The 27,131-nt window shown below is 36.5% G+C and overlaps 1 protein-coding gene across 6 annotated transcripts in view; it reads right to left on the minus strand.

Moving 5' to 3' along the window:
• Positions 1 to 27,131, minus strand: part of NUBPL (NUBP iron-sulfur cluster assembly factor, mitochondrial) — a 361,834-nt gene that overhangs the window by 255,452 nt on the left and 79,251 nt on the right. For 4 of the 6 annotated variants that reach the window (XR_014070750.1, XM_081548056.1, XM_081548057.1 and 1 more), the window contains 2 exons: positions 14,854 to 14,893; positions 14,673 to 14,763 (listed from right to left, as the gene is read on the minus strand). Coding sequence is in view for 4 of the 6 variants with exons in the window: in XM_081548056.1 (XP_081404182.1) it covers positions 14,673 to 14,763; positions 14,854 to 14,893 (131 nt within the window). In the remaining 2 variants the exon portion in view is untranslated. Of the gene's footprint in view, positions 1 to 14,672; positions 14,789 to 14,853; positions 14,894 to 27,131 lie in introns of all 6 variants that reach the window. The other 2 variants (XR_014070751.1, XM_081548059.1) reach the window with 2 other exon arrangements.

A 27,131-nucleotide genomic window follows, 5' to 3' on the forward strand; every position in this document is an offset into this window, starting at 1 on the left:
AATGGCTTGGGGTGGGGGATTAGGGAAGTCGGTGCCAGCCTAGAACACTGTAATAGCTTGTATTCAAAGCGGCATATATAAGAATAGTCATCGTGGTGAGTTGGAGGAACTCATGTCTAAGTCATCTCTGACAACTGGTATTTTAAAAAGGGTATTTTAAGTTGGAAGAAATAACCAGCAATTTATATTCATAAGCCATTTCCAACTCCTGAGAACTCATTCCCTTTCAATGTGACTATACGGTTCCTTCTATGACATGGAACCTAAATGAATCTGTGAAACCTGGTCTCTTATAACAATACCACCAATTTGAATGGTCAACACTATATAATATTCAGCTTTGTCCTCTAAGTACCAGCCTCGACTACCTTAAACAAAACACTGTAAAACAGTATCATTATCAAAATGTCTAACATTCTAAACATCTTGCTTATGACCAAAAGTCAAAAGTAGGTCTGTAACTAAAAGCTTTGATATTTTCAAAGATGGAACTACATCTTACATAATCCTTGTGTCCTCAGCATCTAAACAATGCCCCCTCAACATAGTAAGTAGCCACTTAAATATGTGCTGACAATGACAAAAAGTCTGATGACATTTTAAAAGTACAGAATTGTACTGTATTTGTAGACGTACAAGTATCTGATACTGTACAAGTATCTGATTGTGAAATGAATGAATAAATGCAGTGATCAAAAGAAACCCCTGCCAGGTTAATCAAATTCAGCTATTTCTTAGATAATACTGCTTCAGAAAAGTATTTCAAAGAACTAGACTTTAGTTATATTGTATCTCTATTTCCTTGTTGACTAATCTATAGTTTTAAAAGGGAAAGGATAATTAAAAACTAGGCTGAACATGCTTGATTCTGTCACCTCAGAAGTCCCAAAGAAATCTAAGAGTAGTAACTGAGATATTACACAGAAACTGTGCCTCATGTTTAAAGAGTTTTTAAGGAAAAATTATGTCTTTAGGTGCCTGAAAGACTACTGTCCTGTCCAACTGATTTCATTCATGTTCTTTGTTCTTTAATGCTTCATGGAGGCCTAATAAAGTGTTTTTAAATATGAGACTTGCTAAGTATCTAATGATGCAAAAATCATAGAAATGAATAAGGTCAGATGCCCAAAAGTGACAAGGAAAACATTCAATAACTTGATCTACATTTAATGCATAGTCTGAGAAACTTTTCCATTCAAGGCAATACATTTCTTTGGTATATTTAGACATGGCTAACTTATCTTAAGAACATCATTTAACATTTAATTTCTTTGACTAAGTATCTAGGAACTTCTAAAATTTAATATATCATAATTCTTAATGATTATTAGTTATATAATGTCAAAGGAAGAAAAACAGATAATTTCCTTAGAAATTGTTTAAACTATGAATGACTAAAAGAAAATCATTTAAAGTAATATTTTCATGCCTCTATATATATCTTAATAATCAGAAGACCTCTGATCTATTACCACTGCCAAATAAGGATTTAGATATGCTACAATTAAGTACAACTAAATATTAGCAATTATTTAAACATTAAATTGTTCAACAATTTACTATAAAAGGAACTATTATAATAACTGATGTAATAATAACTTTGTGTATAGAATACTGTTTGAAATCAAGTAGGTTATAGATTAGAAGATATTTTTGTTACACTGTCTGTATATTGAAATGGTAATAAAGTTTCATGTATATTTTTTCTACCACACATTGGCCAATACTTAATAAACCTTGGTTGCCTCAAGCATTAAATACAGAAAAGAATCTGGCTGTTAATTATCCTGTTAAACACTGGGAAAAATACACCCACTATAGCTTCTTGTATAATCACCTGCCATTTAAGAAATGATGTATCAAACTCCTTTGGCTCTTCCCATGAGAGGCACTTAGGGGGCTCAAGAAATTTTTTTCATTTTATACAGGATTAAGCAGAGCTTAGCCCACACTCAAAAGCAAAATTCTTTAGGAAACCAAAGGCTGAGAACATTCCTTATTCAGAAGTGAAATTCCATTGTCAGGGAAATCACTAATACCAGCTATCAAGGGAAAATGTCTCATTCCTATTGCAGGATCAGCTAAAGTGAAACTGCTTCTTTAGTTGCTAGGAAACAACCAACTCATTATAAGCCATTATCAGAGCCCTAGAGAAGAAACTGGCATCTGCTTCACATTTGGGGATGCTGGAGAATGAACTAAAAGCACTGAGACTGCTGCCAAAATCCCTGGTCTCCAGGGTTTACACTGTGACCACAGCAGGTGCTGACACCAGACTAGCCTTTGAAGTTTTCCTTCCCATACTCTTCTTCTACTAACTACAATTATTTTTTCCAATATCCCACAATTTTAAAGTCAAAGATTCTAAGACAAGACTTCCTTGTTTGAGTTAAACTAATTATATCTATGTTGAGCACCACTTAAGAGGAAAAAAATATTACTCCAGAATCAACGGATAATAGAAAAATTTTAAACTATCAGTTATTCATTGAGTGAAATGATACTAAATGTTTGTGCCTTTAATTATTTAAAGTCAAAATGGAAAATAAAAGGAAATTGTTTCCAAAATCAGGAGAATAAAAAGAAAAACATAAACATAAATCTAGTATTCAAAATGACATTCTAGCATTTATCTGCCTAGTTTTCCTAATTGATCATAAAGTTTAACTTCTATTTTTATGAGCTGGCATGCTTTTCTGCAACTCATCACAAAATGCATTCATGAACACACAACATTTATTCATCAATCTCTTCCCATCCTTTTAGCAGATGAGATTGAAAGGAGGTGGGGTGATATTATGCAGATAAATTAACTAGACACTGGCAACTGAACCATGAGAGACTCCCTATACAACTGCTTCTGTGTCCAGAAAAATAAGTTATGCTTCAGAAGAAGCTTCAGACGTTGGTAAAATAAGTTGAAAAACCATCTTTCTTTACAAAATTACAAAGAATGATCCTGGCAGAGCTCCTCTACCTTAATACCCAATAATTCTTTGTCCCATCTCCCACTCTAATGCTCATCTTATTTTGATTATTTATACCTGACACTCTTGGCTAAATAATATTCCCCCGATACTACCTTCATACTTTTATTCTCAAACAACTCAGTTCCACTCCACCACCGTGACAACCTTCTCCCAGCCTGGCTCTTATCTATATCTTATGAAACATCATTTCTACTAAAGGTTGCAAGACTTAGCAAAAAAAATAGAGGACATTAACTCAGTTAAGTATAAATATCAGATATACAATGAATACTTTTTTAGTGTAAGCATGACCCAAGCAATATTTGGGACATATCTACTTTGACTTTTCACTTTCATGCATTGGAGAAGGAAATGGCAACCCACTCCAGTGTTCTTGCCTGGAGAATCCCAGGGACAGCGGAGCCTGGTGGGCTGCCCTCTATGGGATCGCACAGAGTCGGACACGACTGAAGCGACTTAGCAGCAGCAGCAGCAGCAGCAGCATACTGACAACTTATTCACTGTGTATCTGACACTCAAACTGAACTAAATATATCTTGCATTTTATCTAGCAGCCCTATTACTATCCCACCATGAGATAACTTGATCCTTGACATTTTTCTCACTTTGAGAGAAATATGCCTTTCTTCAACAACAGCAAATTTTCAAATAAGGAAGGAAGGAAGGCCCAACCTTTCTAATGCCCCTCTCTTCCCTAACAAAATCAATTTATCTGAAACTTTCTACACTTGTTCCTCCCAAGCTACTGAACCACTTCTTCCCCATAAAGGATGATTCTCAATTATGTGATGCCTCCAATTTTACACTCAGCCTCCTGATCCCTCCTGACTGCCTGTCTTCCAGGAAACCAGACCTTGGGTTCAATGTTTCCTTCATTAATGCCCTGGATGTGTTTCCCATCTGGACTTTCTGCCATGCTAATCCTGGATTCAACAACAGGTTTCGCCTATGTCAGCTTTCAGGCTTCAGAGAGTTGCTAAAGACAGTCACAAAAACTCATCAAACCTAAAAAAATCATATTTAGCTTCCAGTGGGCCTTGGCTGTTGCACAGAACTCATTTCTCTCATCTTTTTTTTTTATTCCTCTGAAAGCAGTTCAAAAGCACTGCCTCTAGCCTGAGGTATAAGCAACCAAGCTTGATTTCAGAACCACCAGCATTAATAAGACTCACCTGGGGTAATCTATTAAAAATGTAAACTCCTTGGTCCTCCTTTGGACCTTCTGAGGAAAATGTTCAAGTGGGGGAGTGGAACGGGAAGGCTACAAATTTGAATTTTCAACTAGCTCCCCAGACAATTTTTATGAATACAGAAATTTGCGAACCAAATTTGCTCAACTGAGTAAACTCACTCTCTTTCTCCTTCCACTGAGGAGATCTAGGAAATAACAATTTTGGTTAACCCCTTTTTAGTGTCAGTTATGATGGGGTTCCCTCACCTGTTCTTCTTTTCATTCTACTCACCAAACTTGGGCTGAAAACTTATTTTCCATAAATAATTCATAACCTTTTAATCCTCTTCCCTTTTGCTTCTTTCATAATACTCCTCTTTCAATAATCCTCTCATTTCCTAGTCTTCAGTCCTTCTACACTATATTCTGTGCTTTGGAAAAGGTACACCTGCCCTACTTGGAAAACAAATGAAAAGGGTTTTCATTTGATACCATTCCTCCTTAAGCTTCCACCCTGATTTTCTTTCCTTTTCCCCACCACCGCTGAAAGGCCTATTTTATATTATGGGCTTTATACAACTCTACCTCCAAGGTCATGCTACAAATTCCTTCTTAAACATCTATCATCTGACATTTTTCATTCACTATACTACTAAAGGATCATAAATGGTTACCTACCATCTATTATTTCTTGCCCTTTTTCAATCCTCACTCTCACTGACCTATCCTTCTTGAAACTAGTGGTTCCCAAACTTGTCTACACAGTGGAATCAGATGGTAAGTTCCAAAAACATGCCTACGTAACACCCCAAGAGTTTATGATTTACTCTGTCTGGGGTGTGACCTGAAATTTGAAAATTTTTTAAAATTCCCCAATGACTCTACTATGCAGATATGCTGAAAAACCATGGCTGCAAACACTTTATGACATTACTATCTTTAGTTCTTTTCCTACTTGAACTGCTTCTTTTCTTCTTGACTAATTCCTTTTCCTCACAAAATCACCACCTCAAACTAGGAATATTAACCAAAGAGAAGTCTGCTACTATAATTAATATAACTGAAGTCATGAAATTAGAAGAGATGTCTCAGGGAGGATGGTGGTGATTATGACAATAATAATAATACCTAATATCAAATTATTTTACGTCAGAAGAAAAGAGGGGAAACACCTAAGATGAGAAGGAGTCTAATAGAAGAAACTTTCATAAAGCTGGGGCCCTAAAAGACTAAACTCTCTTCAACTAAAGGTAAATAAAACATAAATCCTCAAGTGAGAAATAAATTTCAAGGAAATATGCACCTCTCCAGGTCATGGGAGAAGGCAGAAAAATACCTCCTAAAGACAATGAATCAAAATTGGTACCCATGGAGCTTTCCATCTGAATTCTGACCACCAGACTGGTCCCAAAAACCTTTAACAGAGAATTCTATTTAAAGCTGCCCCAAGGGGTGGGAGGCAGGAGGGAAGTTCAAGAGGGAGAGGATGTGTGTATACCAATGGCTGATTCATGCTGATGAACGGCAGAACCGAACACAACGTTATAAAGCAATTATCCTCCAATTAAAACTAAATTTTAAAAATAAATAAAGTTGCCTCCAGTTGAAAACGCCCCAGATGAATGAAGAAACAACACAAAATATCTCTGGAAGAACCAGAATTCAAGCCACAGATACAGGAATTCTGAGAAGTTATCACTCATAAGATGCATTCTGAGAAAATCTAGTTTGTATTAAGGTTGATAAAATACAATAATACCATGGCACTTTTATATAACAATTACTATGCTTTCTAAGCATATTACACATATAAACTCATTTAATTTTCATAATGTGGTAGATACTATTAACCCCATTATATTGGTAAGGAAACTAAAGCCCAGAGAGCTTTCTGCCCTAGGATATACAGCTATTACATGTGTAGTAAGTATTGGACTCAGGCAGCTGTGGCTCCATAATCCATGCCCTTAGCTACTGAGCTATGGACACCAATTAGAGAAATCAAGGCAGATTTCTTATTGGAAATAATGAAAAGCAGAAGACAATGGAACAGTACCAGATGGTCAATATTGAAATCAAATTGATTATATTCTTAGGAGTCATAGATGGAGAAGCTCTATACGCTCCTTATTGCAAAATTCAGGCTTAAATTGAAGAAAATAGGGGAAAACACTAGGGCATTCAGGAATGACCTAAACCAAATTCCTTATGATTATACAGTGGAGGTGACAAATAGATTCAAGGAATTAGATCTGGTAGAGTTCCTGAAGAACTATGGACAGAGGTTTATAAAGTTGTACAGGAGGCCGTGACCAAAACCATCCAAAAGAAAAAAAATAGAAAAAGGCAAAGTGGTTGTCTGAGGAGGCTTTACATTTAATGGAGGAAAGAAGAGAAGCAAAACACAAGGGAGAAAGGGAAAGATATACCCAACTGAAGGCAGAGTTTCAGAGAATAGCAAGGAGAGATAAGAAAGCCTTCTTAAGTGAACAATGCAAAGAAATAGAGGAAAACAACAGAATGAGAAAGACTAAAGGTCTATTCAAGAAAATTGGCGATGTCAAAGGAATATTTCATGCAAGGATGGGCACAATAAAGGACAAAAACAGTAAGGAAAAAACAAGCAGAGGAGACTAAGAAGAAGTGGCAAGAATACACAGAAGAATTTTACCAAAAAAGTCTTAATGGTCTGGATAACCATGATGGTGTGGCCACTCACCTAGAGCCAGAAATCCTCGAGCATTACTTGAGAAGCATTACTACAAACAAAGCTAGTGGAGGTGATGGAATTCCAGCTGAGCTATTTAAAATTTTAAAAGGTGATGCTGTTAAAGTGCTGTGCTCAATATGTCAGCAAATTTGGAAAACTCAGCAGTGGCCATAGGAATGGAAAAGGTCAGTTTTCATACCAATCCCAAAGAAGGGTAATGCCAAAGAATATTCAAACTACTGTACAACTGCACTCATTTCACATGTCAACAAGTCTACACTCAAAATCCTTCAAGCTAGGCTTCAGTAGTTACATGAACCAAGAACTTCCAGATGTACAAGCTGGGTTTAGAAAAGGCAGAGGAACCAGAGATAAAAATTGCCAACATTTGTTCGATCATCAAGAAAGCAAGAAAATTCAAGAAAATATTTCTATTTCTATTTCACTGACTAAAATTCTTACAGAGATGGCAGTACCAGACCACCTTACCTGTCTCCTGAGAAACCTGTATGTAGGTCAAGAAGCAACAGCTAGAACTAGACATGGAACAATGGACGGGTTCAAAACTGAGAAAGGAGTACCACAAGGCTGTATATTGTCATCCTGCTTATTTAACTTACATGCAGAGTACATCATGTGAAATGCCAGGTGGGATGAATCACAAGTTGAAATCAACATTGCCGGAAGAAATATCAACAACCTCAGATATGCAGATGATACCACTCTAAAGGCAGAAAGTGAAGAGGAACTAAAGAGCCTCTTGATGAGGGTGAAAGAAGAGAGTGCAAAAGCTGGCTTAAAACTCAACATTCAAAAAACTTAAGATATGGCATCTGGTCCCATCACTTCATAGCAAATAGAAGTGGAAAAAGTGGAAGCAGTGACAGACTTTATTTTCTTGGGCTCCAAAAGCACTATGGATGTTGACGGCAGCCATGAAATTAAAAGACACTTGCTCCTTGGAAGGAAAGCTATGACAAACCTAGATAGCATATTAAAAATCTGATACATCACTTTGCCAACAAAGGTCCATATAACCAAAGCTCTGGTTTTTCCAGTAGTCACATACGGATGTGAGAATTGGAAGAGAAAAAAGGGTGAGCACCAAAGAACTGATGCTTTTGGAGTACCATGGACTGCAAGGTGATCAAACCGGTCAATCTTGAAGGAAATCAACCCTGAATACTCATTAGAAGGATGATGCTGAAGTTGAAACTCCAACACTTTGGCCACCTGATTAGGAAGAGCTGAGTCATTGGAAAAGACCTTGATGCTGGGAAAGATTAAAGGCAAAACGGGGTGGCAGAGGATGAAAGGGTTAGACAGCATCACCTACTCGGTTAGACAGCATCATCGACTCAATGGACATAAATTTGAGCAAACTCCAGGGGATAATGGAGGACAGAGGAGCCTGGTGTGCTGCAGTCCACTGGGTCACAAAGAGTTGGACACGACTTAGCAGCTGAAGAACAACAAATCCTAATGAAAACAGTAATATGCTTTTCCACACAAATTGATAAGCTGAATATGAAAATTATATAGAAATGTGAAAAAACCTAAAGTAGTCAAAGTAATCTTAATAAAGAACAAAGTTGGAGTACTCTCACTTTCTGATACTAATAAGCCTTCTAAAGAGCTACAATCATTAAGACAATATGGTTTTACTGTAAGGATTCAACTATTACTGGAACACAACAGTGTCCAGAGATAGACATAAGCTTAATTGATTTTTGTCTAACGTATCAAGTCAATTCAATGGGGAAAGGGAAGTCTTCTAAGCAAATAATGCTAGAAAAATTAGATAAAGAATTATAATGCATATTTTCCAACACCACCAAGCAATTAAGTTAACTCTGACACTATCTACCTGGAGATAGCATCAGAATCCATATTAAGGGCTTAGTCCCACAAGACTGCATCCAATTTAGATGCCAATCACAAATCCAGGCTGTTACATGTGCTTTTGGGCTAACTGGCTATTCATCAGAGGTTCTCAAGATCCCTCTCTTTAAGTTCAATTGTACCCTGCTTATTTAACTTATATGCAGAGTACATCATGAGAAATGCTGGGCTGGAAGAAACACAAGCTGGAATCAAGATTGACGGGAGAAATATCAATAACCTCAGATATGTAGATGACACCACCCTTATGGCAGAAAGTGAAGAAGAACTAAAGAGCCTCTTGATGAAAGTGAAAGAGGAGAGTGAAAAAGTTGGCTTAAAGCTCAATGTTCAGAAAACTAAGACCATGGCATCTGGTCCCATCACTTCATGGGAAATAGATGGGGAAACAGTGGAAACAGTGTCAGACTTTATTTTTTGGGGCTCCAGAATCACTGCTGATGGTGATTGCAGCCATGAAATTAAAAGACGCTTAGTCCTTGGAAGGAAGGTTATGGCCAACCTAGATAGCATATTTAAAAGCAGAGACATTACTTTGCCAACAAAAGTCCGTCTAGTCAAGGCTATGGTTTTTCCAGTGGTCATGTATGGATGTGAGAGTTGGATGGTGAAGAAAGCTGAGCGCCGCAGAATTGATGTTTTTGAACTGTGGTGTTGGAGAAGACTCTTGAGAATCCCTTGGACAGCAAGGAGATCCAGTCAATCCATCCTAAAGGAGATCAATCCTGGGTGTTCATTGGAAGGTCTGATGTTGAAGCTGAAACTCCAATACTATGGCCACCTCATGCGAAGAGTTGACTCATTGGAAAAGACCCTAATGCTGGGTAGGATTGGGGGCAGGAGGAGAAGGGGACGACAGAGGATGAGATGGTTGGATGGCATCACTGACTCGATGGACATGGGTTTGGGTAGACTCCGGGACTTGGCGATGGACATAGAGGACTGGCATGCTGCAATTCATGGGGTCACAAAGAGTCGGATACGACTGAGCTACTGAACTGAACTGAACTGATCATTTGATCATGCTTCACGGATACTGCATTTTTTACAAATTGAAGGTTTGTGGCAAACCTGCATTAAGCAAGTCTACCAGGACCATTTTTCCACATGAGCATTTACTCACTTTGTGTCTCTGCATCACATTTTGGTAATCCTTACAATATTTCAAACTTTTTCATTATTACTGTATTTGTCACTGTGATCTGTGATCACTGACCTTTGATGTCACTATTGCAAAAAGATTATGACTTGATGAAGGCTCAGATGATGGTTAATGCTTTCCAGCAATAAAGTATTTCTTAATCAAGGTATGTACAATGTTTTTTTTTAGACATAATGCTACTGTATACTTAACAGACTAAAGTACAATGAAACTCAACTCTTTGTGCACTGGGAAACAAAAAAGTTTGTGTAATGGCTTTATTGTGATACTCTCTTCATTGTACTGGTCTGGAACCAAACTTAAAATATCTTAGATGTGCCTGTATTGTATTTGAGCAGCTCACAGAACTCAGAGAAATGTTTACTTACATTTTCCAGTTTATTATAGAGGGTATAGGATACAGATGAAAGGGGAGATGAAGAGGTGGTAAGTACACAGGGCAAGGTTCAGAAGGGCTCTGAGCACAGGAGCTTCTGTCCCCATGGAGCTAGGGTACACAACCTACCCAGCACATGGATGTGTTTTACAACCCACAAGCTCATCGAGTCTTGTTCAAGAGTTTTTATAGCGTTTAATCTGCAGTCCACCCCACATCCCCTTCCCAGAGGTAGGCAGGTGAGGTGGAAAATTCTAACTCTCTAAGGACTTGGTCTTCTGGTCTTCTGGTGACCAGTCCCACCTGAGGCTATCTAGAGATTCCACCCTAAGTCATCTCCCTAGCATGAACCAGCCAGTGTGCTCAAAAAGGGGCTCCTTATGAATGACAAAGGACAAATCTACCACTCAGGAAATTCCAAGGGTTTGGGGAGCTTTGTGTCAGCACCAAAGGACAAACAATAAATGTATTCCCTGTTATCACACAACAGAAAATATAAACCTTGATCATTATCTCACTTCACACATGAAAATTAATTCAATTTATACAAGCCAGACCTATAAGTTTTAAGATAAAAGAAATATACAAGAATATCTTTACAACCTTGGGGTAGACAGGCAAAGATTTCCTACAGAGGACACAAAGAGCACTAAGTATTAAACATAATTTTTTGATAAATTGGATTTCATGAAAATTTAAAACTTCAGCTCATCAAAAGGCAAGCCATAGACTGGGAGAAATATTCCCAATATATGTATCTGACAATGGACTCATGGCCAGAATACTCAATTACAAGAAGAGAAATGAGCCAAAAAAAGTGAAGGACTTGAACATACACTTTATGAAAGAAGATACAGCAATATCTAACATGCACATGCAAAGGGGCTTAACATCACCGACCATCAGGGAAGCACAAACTGAAACCATCAGAAGACATCATTTTTACAGCCACCAGTGAAGAGAATGATAACACACACAAAAAAGATGTGAAACAATTGGAACCTTTATGAATACTTGTACAAGTATTTACAGCAGTATTATTCATAATAGCCAAAAATTGGAGACTACACAATTGTTTGTCATCAGAAGAATAAATAAACAAAATTGGGTTATATTCATGCAAAGGAATTGCTGCTGCTGCTGCTGCTAAGTCGCTTCAGTCGTGTCCGACTCTGTGCGACCCCATAGATGGCAGCCCACCAGGCTCCACTGTCCCTGGGATTCTCCAGGCAAGAACACTGGAGTGGGTTGCCATTTCCTTCTCCAGTGCATAAAAAGGGAAAAGTGAAAGTGAAGTCTTTCAGTCATGTCTGACTCTTAGCGACCCCATGGACTGTAGCCTACCAGGCTCCTCCGTCCATGGGACTCCCCAGGCAAGAGTACATGCAAAGGAATTACTACTCAGCAATAAAAAGGATTCAGCTACTGATACATGCAACAGGATGATTTTAAAAGCATTAGGCTAAGAAAAAGAAATAAGATGCAAAAGGGAATTATACTATAAGGTTCCCTTTATATGAAGTATAAGAACACACAAAACTCACTTAGAGTGACAGAAATCACAATAGTGATGACCTAAGGGAGCCCAAGGAAACTTTCTAGAGGGGGATAAAAATGTTCTCTATCTTGACTGGGGTGTGGTTACATAGTTAGATATGTTTATCGAAAAATCATCGAACTCCATATATACGATATGTGCACCCTACTATATCTGTAAGTTTAACTCAGTAAAACATTGAAAGAAAGGAAAAAGAACTTTGAAAACAGATTTTAGCTCCAGATGGCAGACTGACCACAAGTACTTATCATTTCCCCACAAATCAGTATCTGGGGTGAGACAGGAGAAGAGCATCCGAAACTCTGGTATTCTACGTATTTTGTCTTAAGTGATGAGTATAAAGGTATTTTCTCTTTGGGATAATCCAGCTATCTGGACCCTTCTGTACATGTATATGTGTTATATTCTGTACATGTGTTATTTTCAATTTTTTTTTAAATTGGCCAATGAACCAGGTACCCTCCACAATCCACTGCTTTATAGAGCATCAAGAAACGAAGGAAATTTATTGCTGACTGTAGCCCTCCAGGCTCCTCTGTCCATGGGATTTTTCAGGTAAGAATACTGGAGTGGTCGCCATTTCCTTTTCGAAAGGATCTTCCCAACCCAGCAATCAAACCTGAGTCTCCTATATCTCCTGCATTGCAGGCAGGTTTTTCACCTGCTGAGCCATCGGGGAAAGCCCACAGAGCATCTAACCAGCTTTTATATTTTCACAAAGCATGCTCCTCAGAACACCAACCTTTGGCCTGTATTTCTGTGTCTCGTCTCACTGACTTGAATCTCTAAGTGTCTGATTACTGTGGAAAGTGGAAGAATTTCCACCTTCTGTGGCCATCCATAAACCCTTAGGAGGAATACTGAATCATTTCCTGTTGAGAATTCTAACCCTAACATAGAAGGGGGAAAACTAATAATGATAATGAAAAAATGTTGCCTGCCATATCAGTAAACAAAGGATTTGCAGCCATCAAGCCATTGCATTGTAGCCTCCCTGACAGTTAGCCCTGGGGGAACTTAGGATAGAAACAGGATGCCTGTCATCTAGCGGACTGTCAGCTGCTGCAGCCACCCTGATGGTGCACCCTGAGCAAGCTCAGAAGGAGAAAGCACAGGATACTGGCCCCAGATAACTGAGGGCACCAGCTAACTGAGGGGTGATTTCAGGGAGCCCAAACTCTTGCATCTTCCTATCCATAAACAAGCAGTAAATTCCTTAACTTGAGATATGTGGTTTTCTTTAGTAACAGTAATTTTTTTTTAACTTTTGTATTTTATACTGGAGTATAGCCAATTAACAATGTTGCAACAGTTTCAGGTGGACAGCAAAGGAACTAAGCCATGCGTATACATGTATCCATTTTCCTCAAATTAATGGTAATCTTTTGATGTTCTGACTACCTGGAAAACTTTGCTGCAAAAACTCATATATCCTGGCTCCTCCCTTACCACTTTGAAGCAGTCCCTTAGAGTTATCTGAGAGATTGCATTCCAGGATTAAGTCTTCAGTTTTGTCTACCAAATAAAACATAATGCTCAACTTATGTTGCACTTTTTTTCAGTCAACAATATTAAAATCAGAATTCTCCTGCTGTGTTTCCAAATTTTCATTAACTCTAATTATAAACTGAATAAAGATTGTTTTAAAATTTCCTTAAAGGAAAAAAAAAAAGGCTGGTTTAATCCACGAAAATAAAGGTCAAGATCACGGAATGGACAGGATATCGTTCGGAGTATAACTGAAATAACCAACTACAGCATCTGAGTGTAAAAGAGAAAGAAATGTAGCCAAAAGACTTAAATGTGCTGGGAAAACAGAAAGATTCTGGGAACAAAGATCAAAAAGCAAATTTATCAGAACTCAAGTAGCAGAAAAATAAGACAAGATGTTACAGGGGAAAAAGAAGAGTTTCAGAGTTCAAGAAATATCTACTTATTTTAATAGCTGGAAATGAATATAAGAGTATCTATAAAAAAAAAAAAAGAGTATCTATAATTAGAACTGTCAACCTATGGCATGATGCTGGACCTAAAGGAAAACGTGAATAAATAATGGGTAACTGTTGTGAGTCTGGAGAAAATGCGAAGTACTTATAACCTAGAAGATAATTAACTATAAATGTACAGCAACTAAGAAAAAAATGAAATTTATTTCTATAAATAACATAGAGCCCATCTGATATTTTTAGATTATCCAATCAAATGTTCTCTTCCTTAAGGATAAATTAAAGTTGATTGGATAGATACTATATATATAAATATACAGCCATATGTACTCAGAGTAAAATAAAATTTCATTTTCTTCTGAAGCAATTTTAAATCATAAACACAATGGTTTAAATAATTTTTTCTACATTTGAGGAATTTCTACAATGCCCTTATAACTCAATATTGGCCACAATGAAATTAACCATAAATCTAAAGAAGGCAGATTAGTTATAAAATAGACATCCTCATTGTACTGCAGATTCAACAGAGTCTGAAAAGAGAAACAGAACAATAGAAAATAAGACATTAGATATTAGTACTAATAATCAATGGGAAAGATTCAGTCTGAAAAGAGAAACAGAACAATATAAAATAAGACATTAGATATTAGTACTAATAATCAATGGGAAAGATTCAATCACATGACAGTGGAATTTGGTCTTGGTACCACATAACTCATTATAAATTCAGTCTATCAACTGGATTCTTTTGCAAAACATCTCAAACATGACTGGAAATTTTAATGACCCTTCAGTCAGCAAATATTTAACGCAGCGTACCCATAATAAAATTCTACTTAAAGCAATTTTATTACCTGCCTCAATAGTTTCTCAATGGCTGACATTACCATAAGACCTCTCCAAACAAGGGGGGCAGTCTCTTCAACCAGGAAGCCCATGGACATACTGCAGAAGGAAACCAAAAATACAACTAAATTACATAAGGTAATCAATATTACTCTGAAAACTAACATAAAGTAAAAAAAATATGCTCACCAAGCAATACCATAATTGAAAAGAGGCCGCATTAAGTTGCCTGAAATAGAAAAAATCATCTTTTAGAAGAGTAAGTCACTATACATAAACATAATCATCAAACAGTGTCAAATTAAAAATATAACTAAGCTATTGGGAAAAAAAGCTATGACAAATCTAGACAGTGTATTAAAAAGCAGAGACATCACTTTGCCGACAAAGGTCTGTATAGTCAAAGCTATGGTTTTTACAGTAGTCATGAATGGATGTGAGAGTTGGACCATAAAGAATGCTGGGCGCCAAAGAATTGATACTTTCAACTGTTGTGCTGGAGAAGACTCTTGAGGGTCCTTTGGACTCCAAGATCAAACCAGCCAATCTTAAAGGAAATCAACCCTGAATATTCACTGGAAGGACTGATGCTGAAGATGAAGCTCCAATACTTTGGTTACTTGATGTGAAGAGCCGACTCATTAGAAAATACCCTGATGTTGGGAAAGATGGAGGGCGGGAGAAGAATGAAGTGACAGGATGAGATGGCTGGATGCATCACTGACTCAATGGACATGAGTCTGAGCAAACTCTGGGAGAGAGTGAAGGACAGGGAAGCCTGGTATGCTGCAGTCCATGGGGTCCCAAAGAGTCAGACAGGACTTGGCAACTGAAAAACAACAAAACTACTCATATTGCAACTATTAAATTAATACATCTCAATTTGCAACAGTTTAAACATCACACCAAGCATACAACTACCACACCCAATAGATGCAACATCTAAAAACAGGTGGGATATAGTTTCAGAAATACTTTATCTATAATTTTCAACTGTTCTAAAAAATAGCCTCAATAAGTAATTTTGTCCATCAATCTCTTACTTCAAATCTCAACATAATGCAAGCCACATGTGAAAAACCCAAAGCAACATAGTACTCAATAATAAAAGACTGAATGTTTCTCCTCTAGGATCAGGAGTAAGACAAGGATGCCCACTTTTGCCACTTCTACTCAACATAATACTGAAAGTTACAGCCAGAGCAATGAGGCAAGACAAAGAAATAAATAGCATCCAAATTGCAAAGGAGGAAGTAAAGCTTCCTTGTTTCACAGATATTATGATCTTATATGTAAGACCCTAAAGATTCCACAAAGAAAACTATTGGAGCTAATAAGTAAATCTAGTAGAAGATACAAAGTTAAAATTAAAAAATCAGCTTATTTCTTATACACAAGAACAATGTAAACAGGAAATTATGAAAATCCCATTTATAACAGCATCAAAAAGAATAAATACTTTGGAATTAACTTAATCAAGGAGATAAAAGACTTGTAAAATTAAAACTATAAAATATTGCTGAAAGAATTTAAAGAAGACACAAACAAAAACACATCCCATGTTCATCAGCCAGAAGACTTAACATTAAGATGGCAATACTACCCAAGGTCACCTACAGATTCAATGCAATCCCTATCAAAACACTGTTAACATTTTTTGCAGAAATAAATCCATCCTAATATTCAGATGGAATCTCAAGGGATCCCCAATATGAAAATCAATCTTGAAAAAAAAGAACACAGCTTGAGGACTCCTACTTCCTTATTTCAAAACTTACTACACAGCTACAGCAATCAAAACAGTGGGGTACTGGCATAAAGGCGGACATATAAACCAATGGAATAGAATCGAGACCCCAGAAATATACTGTCACTTATACAGTCAAATGATTGTTGAGGCCAAAATCATTCAAAGGGGGAAAAGTTGGGAAAATTGGATATCCAAATGCAAAAGAATGAAGTTGGACCTTTACCTAACATAAAAAATTAACTCAAAATGGATCAAAGCCCTAAACAGAAGAGCTATTAATTATAAAGCTTTTAGAAAACACAGGGCAAGAGTTTCATGCCACTGGATTTGGTGAGGCTTTCTCGGATGCAACACCAAACAAGGGTGACAAAAGAAACAACAGACAAACTGGAGCTCATCAAAGTTTGTAAGTGTTGTGCATCAGGAGACAATATCAACAGGGTGAAAAGGCAGTCCACAAAACGGGAGAAAATATTTGTAAATCACTTTTTTTATAGAGATTAATACCTAGAATATAGAGGAAATTCTTAAAACTCAATAAAACAACAAAACTCAAAAATGGGCAAAGGAAGTGAATAGACATTTCTTCAAGGAAGATATACAAATGGCCAATAAGCATGTGAAAAAATGTTCAACATCACTGATTGTTATTAAAATGTGAATGAAAATTACAATGAGAGATCACCTCACAGTATTAGGATAGCTGCCATCAAAATATAAAAACCTACAGGAAATAACAACAACTGGCAAGAATATAGACAAATGGGAACCCTTATGCACTATTCATGAGAATGTAAAATGGAAATGCTACAGAAAATAATGAGTTCCTCAAAAAATTAAAATAGAATTACCATACAATCCAGCAATTCTACTTCTTAGTATATACCCAAGAAGGACTGAAAGCAGGGCCTCAGTGTCCTGAAGAGATTTTGTACACACGTGTTCATAGTAACAGTATTCACAATAGTTAAAATGTAGAAACAAACCAAGTGCCCATTAATGAATGAATGGATAAGCTAAATGTGGTATAGAAATACAATGGAATATTATTCCGCCTCAAAAAAGGAAGAAAATTCTGACATATGCTACAACAAGGATGAACCATGAGAACATTATGCTGAGTAAAGTAAGTTAGCCACAAAAAAAAAAAGAGAAATGCTGTATGATTCCTCTTAAATGAGATACTGAAAGTAGTCGAAACAACAGAAAGTAGAATGATGGTTGACAAAGGCATGGGGAAGTGGCAATAAAGAGCTACTGTTTAATGGGCAGAGTGTTTCAGTTTTACAAGATGAAAAGAACAAAGGAGATAGTTGGTGGTGATGGTTGAACAATATTATAAATGTATTTAATACCACTGAACTGTGGTGTTGGAGAAGACTCTTGAGAGTCCCTTGGACTGCAAGGAGATCCAACCAGTCCATCCTAAAGGAAATCAGTCCTGGATATTCATTGGAAGGATGGATGCTGAAGCTGAAGCTCCAATACTCTGGCCACCTGATGCGAAGAACTGACTCACTGGAAAAGATCCTGATGCTGGGAAAGACTGAAGGCAGGAGGAGAAGGGGACGACAGAGGACGAGATAGCTGGAAGGCATCACCGACTCAACGGACATGAATTTGAGCAAGCTCTGGGACATGAAGACGGACAGGGAAGCTTGGCGTGCTGCAGTCCATAGGGTCGCGAAGAGTCGGACACGACTGAGTGACTGAACAACGTACACTCAAAAATGGTTAACAGGGTAAATTTTAAGTTATGTGTTTCTTACCACAATAAAAGAAAGAAAAAAAAAAAAAAACTTGACTCTCTAATCTGAGACAAGAAATTGTATTAATCTCAAGAGAAAAACCAATGTACTACTTATGCTCACAACAAAACAAAGAAAATATACTTTATGTGGCAAAAGACTATCATAAAATATAGTTTCTTTTATCAAACTATCTGTGCAGTCATGCCTCCAGTCATTCTTGCTACCATATCCTACTTCTTCACCATAACAAAGTATATAGGAAGCCCTCTTACCTTATAACTTAGACAAGTACTGGGCTAAAAGTTTAGGACAAAATCATAAAAATCTAGCAGGATTACATATTCAGATTTTATCATATATTCTTCAGTTCTTTTTCCTCTTTAAAGAGGTTGAAATTTAAAATAATGTATAAAACATAAAGGAATAGTTTATATAAGAAATCCATTACTAAACTCTACTCTATTCATTGGATCTCTACACAAAGAAGAGGGCTTCCCTGATAGCTCAGCTGGTAAAGAATCCGCCTGCAATATGGGAGACCTGGGTTCGATCCCTGGGTTGGGAAGATCCCCTGGAGAAGGGAAAGGCTACCCACTCCAGTATTCTGGCCTGGAGAATTCCATGAACTGTATAGTCCATGGGGTCATAAGGAGTCAGACACGACTGAGTGACTTTCACTTTACACAAAGAAAAAGCTATGACCCTTCATTAAAAGACTGGTGAATAAGAATGCATTTTACTGTTACAAACTAAAATGTTTAAGAATGCATGTATTTCTTTATGGTTTCCCTCTATAACTTCTGACTAAACTGACAAGCTCAATCTTCCCCATAGCTAATTTGGTAATAGGACTCTTTTCCACATAACTTCATCAATTCTTTCCAAAGCATCCAAGTTAAATTTTCATAGTAACAACTTTCCTTCATTCTGCTTTGGACTTCATTCCACTTTCTATTTTCTTCAGTAACATATGCATAATGATTAAAGAGTCAAGTAGTACAATAAAAATTGCTACTAAATGTCAATAATCCCCAACCCTCTCCTATTTATTACTCTCCAAAGTCAAGAACTCGTAACTGACTTTTTTGTTGTTGCTGTTTTTTGTTTTCTAATTTATTTTATTTATTTTTAATTGGAGGATAATTGCTTTACAACATTATATTGGTTTCTGCCATATATCAGCATGAATCAGCCATTGGTATCCATATGTCCCCTCACTCTTGAATCTCCCTTCCACCTCCCAACCCACCCCACCCACTCTAGGCTGTCACAGAGCACCAGTATCAATTCTCTGCATCATACAGTGAATACCCACTGGCTATCTAGTTTACATACAGTAATTTATGTTTCAATGCTATTTTCTCAATTCACCCCACCCACCTAAACGGACACTATTCAAAGACATACAGATGGCTAATTGACTTTTTAAATTTGGTGGCTCAGACGGTAAAGCGTCTGCCTACAATGCGGGAGACCCGGGTTCAATCTCTGGTTTGGGAATATCTCCTGGAGAAGGAAATGGCAACCCACTCCAGTATTCTTGCCTGGAAAATCCCATGGATGGAGGAATGTGGTAGGCTACAGTCCATGGGGTCACAAAGAGTCGGACACGAATGAGAGATTTCACTCACTCACTCACTATGATGAATTAATCCTACACTTACAGAAAGTCGCAAATATAGCCAAAGCCCTCATATGCCCTTCACCTAGCTTTCCCTAATGTTAATATTTTATATAACCATAGTACAATTAGTCACAACCAGAAAATTAATGTTGATACTATACAATTAGCTAATCTACCAAACCAAAAGTCTGACAGTTTTTAGTTATGACATATTATTTAGCTCTTTTCCACAAACACACTTTTCATGCACCCATCTTCCCAATGCAATTATATCACACAACTTTTATTATATAATCATGAAAATGTTAGTAACAGCTGAGCAATACAGCACAAAATACTTTGTCTCTCTGTACTGATAAGATCTTTGCGCAGAATGTGTGTATGTGTTTCCTTCATTTTCTATGTATTTATTAGCTATTTGGGTCTAAACTATTTTCCAGTTGCACAAGTATCAAATTCATTAATCAAATGCACTAGGTATTTGAGTTCATCATCTTGAACAAGGCTCTGTTGAATCTTTTATAATGTCTTTTGAATAACAGAAGTTCTTACTTTTTATGTAATCAAACTAATGGATTTTTTTCATTTATATTCTATCCTTTTGGGGTTTTCTTTAAGAAAGCCTTTAGTAATACAGTCATTGAGACAGTCTCATATTATCTTCGGGAGAAGGCAATGGCACCCCACTCCAGTACTCTTGCCTGGAAAATCCCATGGACAGAACAGCCTGGTAGGCTGCAGTCCATGGGGTCGCGAAGAGTCAGACACGACTGAGCGACTTCACTTTCACTTTTCACTTTCACGCATTGGAGAAGGAAATGGCAACCCACTCCAATGTTCTTGCCTGGAGAATCCCAGGGACGGCGGAGCCTGGTGGGCTTCCGTCTGTGGGGTCGCACAGAGTCGGACACGACTGAAGTGACGCAGCAGCAGCATATTATCTTCTAAACCTCCATGGCTTTGAATTTCACATCTAAGTCATCAGTGAAAGTGAAGTTGCTCAGTCGTGTCTGACTCTTTGCGACCCGATGGACTGTAGCCCACCAGGCTCCTCCGTTCATGGGATTTTCCAGGCAAGAGTACTGGAGTGGGTTGCCATTTCCTTCTCCAGGGGATCTTCCCAACCCAGGGTCAAACCCGGGTCTCCCACAATGCAGGCAGATGCTTTACCTTCTGAGCCATCTAAGTCATTAAACCATCTAAAATTAATTTCTGTGTGTAGTGTGAGGGTTCACTTTTTTATTTTCGTGTGGATAATAAATTATCCCATCATCAATAATCTGCAATGCTAGCCTTGTCATAAATTAGTTTCCATATATATATAAGTCTGTTTCTGGACTATCTATTCAGTTCTAGTTGTTTATCTGTCTATCCTTGAGCCCATACTAAATAGGGCATATAGTGCAGCTTTATAATAAGTCCTCTTATCTGGCACAGCAAGTCACCTACTATTCTTTCTTATCTGTATATAGACCCTTTGCTGATCTTTATAATATGTAAATTCAACTTGGTCATCACTTTTGACAAGTGGAGTTTTGACTGAATTTGCAAGACTATTAGGAAGACTGAGATTTTTATAAAATTTAGCCTTCCTATCCATGAACATCATTTGTTTTCCATTTATTGACATTTTAAAAAATTTATTTAATTGGAGGCTAATTACTTTACAATATTGTGGTAGTTTTTGCCATATATTGACATGAATCAGCCATGGGTATACATGTGTCCCCCAGTCTCAAACACCACCTACCACCTCCCTCCCATCCCATCCCTCTGGGTTGTCCCAATGCATCGGCTTTGAGTGCCCTGTTCCATGCATCGAACTTGAACTGGTCATCTATTTCACATATGGTAATATACATGTTTCAATGCTATTCTCTCAAATCATCCCACCCTTGCCTTCTCCCACAGAGTCCAAAAGTCTGTTCTTTACATCCGTGTCTCTTGCTGTCCTGCATATAGGGTCACCGTTACCATCTTTCTATTTCAATAAAACTTCAAAAAAATTTTCCACATGAAATCTGTACATTTTCTAGATTTGCTCCCAGGTACCCTGTATTTCTGAAGCTATTTGTATCTTTTTTGAAACTGAACTTTCTAATTCTTTATTGGTACTAAATAGAAGTTTAATTTTCTCATATATTAATCTTATATCTAACCACCCTACTAAATTTCTTTGTCCATTTTAATAATTTTTCTATAGATTTAAATTTATTTCTACTTAAATAATTATATTTTCTGCAAATAATGACAGTTTGCTTCTTTTATTTAATTCCTTATTCATCTGTGTTAGTATGTGTTAGAACTTATTTTGCAGGTTAGGAGTGCCTGTATAATGTTAAATAAAGCTGTGATACCAGCCTCTTTCTCTTACTCATAATTTTAAATGGAATGCTTTTAATAGTTCACCAGTGAATATGATTCTTGATATATATTTTTTAGAGATACACTGTATCAGGTTAAACAAAGTTCTGATAATTTTATTTCTTGTTCAAGAAGAGTTTTGATCATAAATGGTTGCTGGGTTTTGTAGAATGCTTTTTCAGCATCTTTCTGAATAATACTTTTTCTCCTTTAATCTGCTAAAATAGTAAGCTCCATTAACAAAATTTTACTAATACTGAATCAAATGTGCCTTTCTGTATTAAATCCAATTTAATCATAATATAGTTGTTTTGTATAATGTTGAATTTGGTTTGCTAACATTTGCTTCAGTCTTTTTACATACATTAATTGGGGAGACTGTTCCATAATTTTTCTCTTTTCATCCCAGCTTTCTAAGGTTTAACTAGCCTCACAGTTAAGCCTCATAAGTTGTAAAGTATTATATACTTTTCTATTCCATGAGTGAGTTTGTATAAGATTGGAATTACCAGTTTTTTGAGTTTTGGCTTACTATTTTCATCATAATAAGATTTTTAACTACTGATTCCATTTTTTTAAATAAGTATGGAATGATCTAGATATTCTATTTATTTCTTAACCTGTTTTGGTGATACATATTTTTTCATGAATTTCCTATTTCAGAACATGTTTAAAACATTTTCTCATAATTAAAACTAATGGTTGCATCTGTCAATTCCCTTCTTTATTTCCAATTTATTTATACATCTATCTTTTTAATTTTACCTTACCAGAAATTTGTCTAAATTATTTTTTTTCAGTTCTGTTGGTCCTCTCTACTGTATCTTTGCTTTCAAGTTAATTAATTTCTGCTCTTAATCACTTTATTCCTTTTACTATCTTTGGATTGACTGCATTATTCTAATTTCTTCAGTTAAAGAGTTGCCAGATTTATTTTCAATTTCTTCTTTTTAAATATAACATGACTATTTATTTATCTCTAAATATTATTTTAGCACTATCCCATGTTTTCATTTTCATTATTTCTTCTTTCAACCATAAGTTATTAATCGACTTAATTTCCAAATGTGTAGATATTTTTAGTTACTATTTTGTTATAAACTTCTAAATTAATTGTGTGACAATCAGAGAATATGGTCTGAATGTATAATCTTTGAAATTCACTGAAACCTGTTTCAGTGGCTAGCACACAATTTTTGCAAATGTTCCACTTATATTTGAAAAGAGGAGTCTACAGATAGCCATTAGAGGAAGCTTGTTTACAGGCAGCAACTCCTCACTTTCAGTAACACTTTTGCTTTAAAAGTCTTCAAAGTCTATTTTGTCTATTAATATTATACCCACTTTCATTTTGCCTGATCTATTATTTTTGATTCTTTAACTTTTAACCTATGTACATTATTATGTTTTAAGGAACAACTCTTCTAAATAGCTTTAACCTATCTGGATTTTGCTCTTGTTGTAATTATGGTTTTAGGTTTTATTTTATCCTGTCTTACAGTATTATTCTTTAAACTGGAGAGTTGCATAATATTGATATTTATATTATTGGTACATTTGAATTCATATCAACTATTCTGTATCATACTTTCTCTTTGCCTAACTTTTTTGAGGAGAAGCCTTATTTTTTTATTGTGATTCTTTCCCTCATTTCCCCCTTTTAAAACAGAAACACATGGTCCAGGTCTATTCTTAACATGATGATCCAGTAATGTACACAAACATTTAAAGTATAAAGTTAATCAATACTGCTACCTTTTCCCATCTGAATGCTTAAAATCTAATGACTCTCTCTCCCAGGCCGAATTATATGCTATTGTTTTCCCAAATTTTAGTTCTATGTGGAAACCTCTCAACCATTATCTCTCTCTTTAAATAATGCCTCAGTCACATTTTCTCCATTATCTCCTTCTAGGAGGCCTCATTAGACCTATGACAGACCTTTTCATGCTGTGTTCCATGCCCTTCAAATTTCTTTTTTTCCCCCCAGTCTTCTCTATAGGTTACATTCTGAGTATTTTCTTTTCATCTACATTCTAGTTAACTGACTTCCTCTTTAGTTGTGTCTAATCATTTGTTTTATCTGTCTTCCCTCACCCTCACCCCCCACCCCCCACCCTGCCACTTCCTTTGGTTTGCATTTTACCCAGAGCCAAAGATAAGTTCAATATACATCCCGATAACCACCAATGTAAGGAAGAGATATTTCACTGGTCATTTATTAAGGATGTCATCCTTCAGGCATCCCAGCTTTTTACATGGTGATTCTCCACTGAAACTTCTTTACCTCCCCACCACCTAAGGTCCCAAACTTCATCTCCATTCTCTCATACACAGATCTATAAAAATATAGGTCCTAAGCCACCAAGGATCAGCAGGTAATACCTGGGTAGACATCAATTCCAATGCTAACCAATACTAATTAGCTCACATTTTCTTATTATTTCTAAGTTCTCAGAAACTCTCTTCCTTTCCTACTACCTCGGGCATGCATCGGAAAGTACTTTTTGTTAAAATTCCACATAATATTTTAAGGTGTGCCATTACAGGAAGAGTTTTTCTAAACACTGTCTGCCTACCTGACAGAACTAAAAGTGGAAAGCTGCTGATTTTTATTCAATGATCTTATATCCCCCCAAAATATCTTGCAGAACTCTATCTTTCAAATAGTTTTCTATTCATATCTTTGAATTTTCAAGGTAGACATATTACATCAAATTCATGACAATTCTATCTTTTCCTTTCCACTATTAATAATACTTACTTCATTTTCTTGTTTTAGTGCATTGGCTAAAACCTGCAATAGTAATGGCAGTCTCATCTAACAGGAAAAAAATTATACCAAAGTAAATTAAGATAATATGAGTATCATCTATTCCTTTACTCCTCCATTTGGAATACAGATGGTCTGAGTAGTTTGACTCTGCTTTAAACATGGGTGTGAAGTTCAAACTGGAATTAGAAATTCAAACTAGGTGTTATGGACTAAATGTTTGTGATTTCCGCCCCCATACCTTCACCATCAAAACTTATGTTGCAAACCTAACCCCCAATCTGATGGTACTAGGAGGTAGGGCCTGTGAGGTGATTAGGTCATGAGAGTGGAGTTCTCATGAATGGGATGAGTGACCTAAAAGAGACCCCAGAGAGTTCTCTTGCCCTTTCTACCATGAGAGCACACAATGAAAAGATGGTTATCTGCGAATCAGGAGGCAGGTCCTCACCAGACCAAAATCTGCTGGCACTTTGCTTGTGGACTTCCCAGACTCAAGAACTGTGAGAAATAAATGTCTGTCTACAGCCACACTACCCTGAACACGCCTGATCTTGTCTGATCTCGGAAGCTAAGCAGGGTGGGGCCTGGTTAGTACTTTGATGACAGAAATAAATGTCTGTGATTTAAGCCACCCAATATATGGTATTTTCGTAACAGTGGCCTGAATAGACTAAGACATTGGGTCAATCAAAATCTTTTTACAAAACTGAAAATTAAAATGTCTAATGCTGTAAACTCAGTGAACAAGAGTTTGAGCAGCTCTGGGAGATGGTGAAGGACACCAGGAAACCTGGAGTGCTGCAGTCCATGGGGTCGCAAAGAATCAGACACGACTGAGTGACTGAATAGCAACACTGTAAAGGAACAATCTTTAATCTACTTTATTAGTATGTTAATTCCTAATCCAGAGAAAATGTATACTGCTCAGCAATGTGAGCAGATTCATCACCATGTTAAATGTTTTTTTCAAAATTCAACTGTAAAAAATGTACCCTGAAACTCAAACATGTATTGCATACACATTAAAGAAAAAGGCACATCCTTCACTATTTTCTCCTAAGTAAACTGGAGTAAACAAAATTGATGCTGCCTAAAAGCATTTTAGTTTAATTAATAAAACTACCAAAATATATTGCAGGCATAGGCTGAAGTCATACATTTAAACTAACAGAGAAAGACTCTGAAAAATAACTCATGATTACATGTACAAATTAGTCTCTTTGCCCTACACTTTTATTTAAAGAAAATGTGTACAGCCATTCCTCCACATAAATCTAATAGGCAAACTAACACAGTACTACTGTAAGCTTGCATAGATACTCTGGAATCCACTGTCCCATGAATAATAGCATTTTGAAGAGACCATCATTAGCAGAACATACCATGACACAGATCATTATTTCCCACTTCCTCATATCTTCACAATAGCTCATGCATTTAAGCACAAAATATTCTTACTGTAAGTTAAACTATCTCAATTGCCACAATGCCACTCACGGAATGAATGACACATTGTCGTATCCTCCTCATTCTATTACAACAAAGCTCCATCATTTCTAACAGGTGTGAATTTAATTAATGGATTATATGTCATCAGTGGATTTCAAACAGATTTAGAGACTACTTTTATATTAAAAATTAACTGTCAAGCTAGAATAGACACTGTGACCACGTCAAGATTAAAAACTAGGTAAAAAGGAAATGGGCATAAGAAAGGCTGTTTTAAACCTTTCTATTAAAGTTGACATCATTAAATGTTCCAAGGATAACTCTGATCTAGAATCAAATCTTTTTCTGTAGCAATCCCACTGTTCATGAATCAGCTAAATAGTAGACATTCCCATTTACTTGGTATTAGCAATAAGCCTGAAAAATCTCTGTACCTTCTACTCTGTCCCTTAGCTCCAAAAATAGAGTATTTTAAACACAGGTGAACACCAAGGTCAGGAATATATGTCTTGAAAAAAAATTATAGCTTGATATCATATAATTAAAGGTATTAAATCCATTTTTAAAATGCAGACAGTGCAGCTAAGAATATAGAACCTCATCTTACGAATTTTAAGAAGTATTTAAACATAGAATCAAGTAAATAATAAAACAGTTTTATAAAAACAAGCCTTTACCCAAATATTAATGACAAGACACTCAAAGGTATAAGAACCTTCAAAAAGTAAGAAAGGACTGACAGTGCAAATTTTA

Source organism: Giraffa tippelskirchi, chromosome 12 (genome assembly GCF_054371585.1).
Source record: "Giraffa tippelskirchi isolate mGirTip1 chromosome 12, T2T-mGirTip1v1.2.pri, whole genome shotgun sequence".
NCBI lineage: Eukaryota > Metazoa > Chordata > Mammalia > Artiodactyla > Giraffidae > Giraffa > Giraffa tippelskirchi.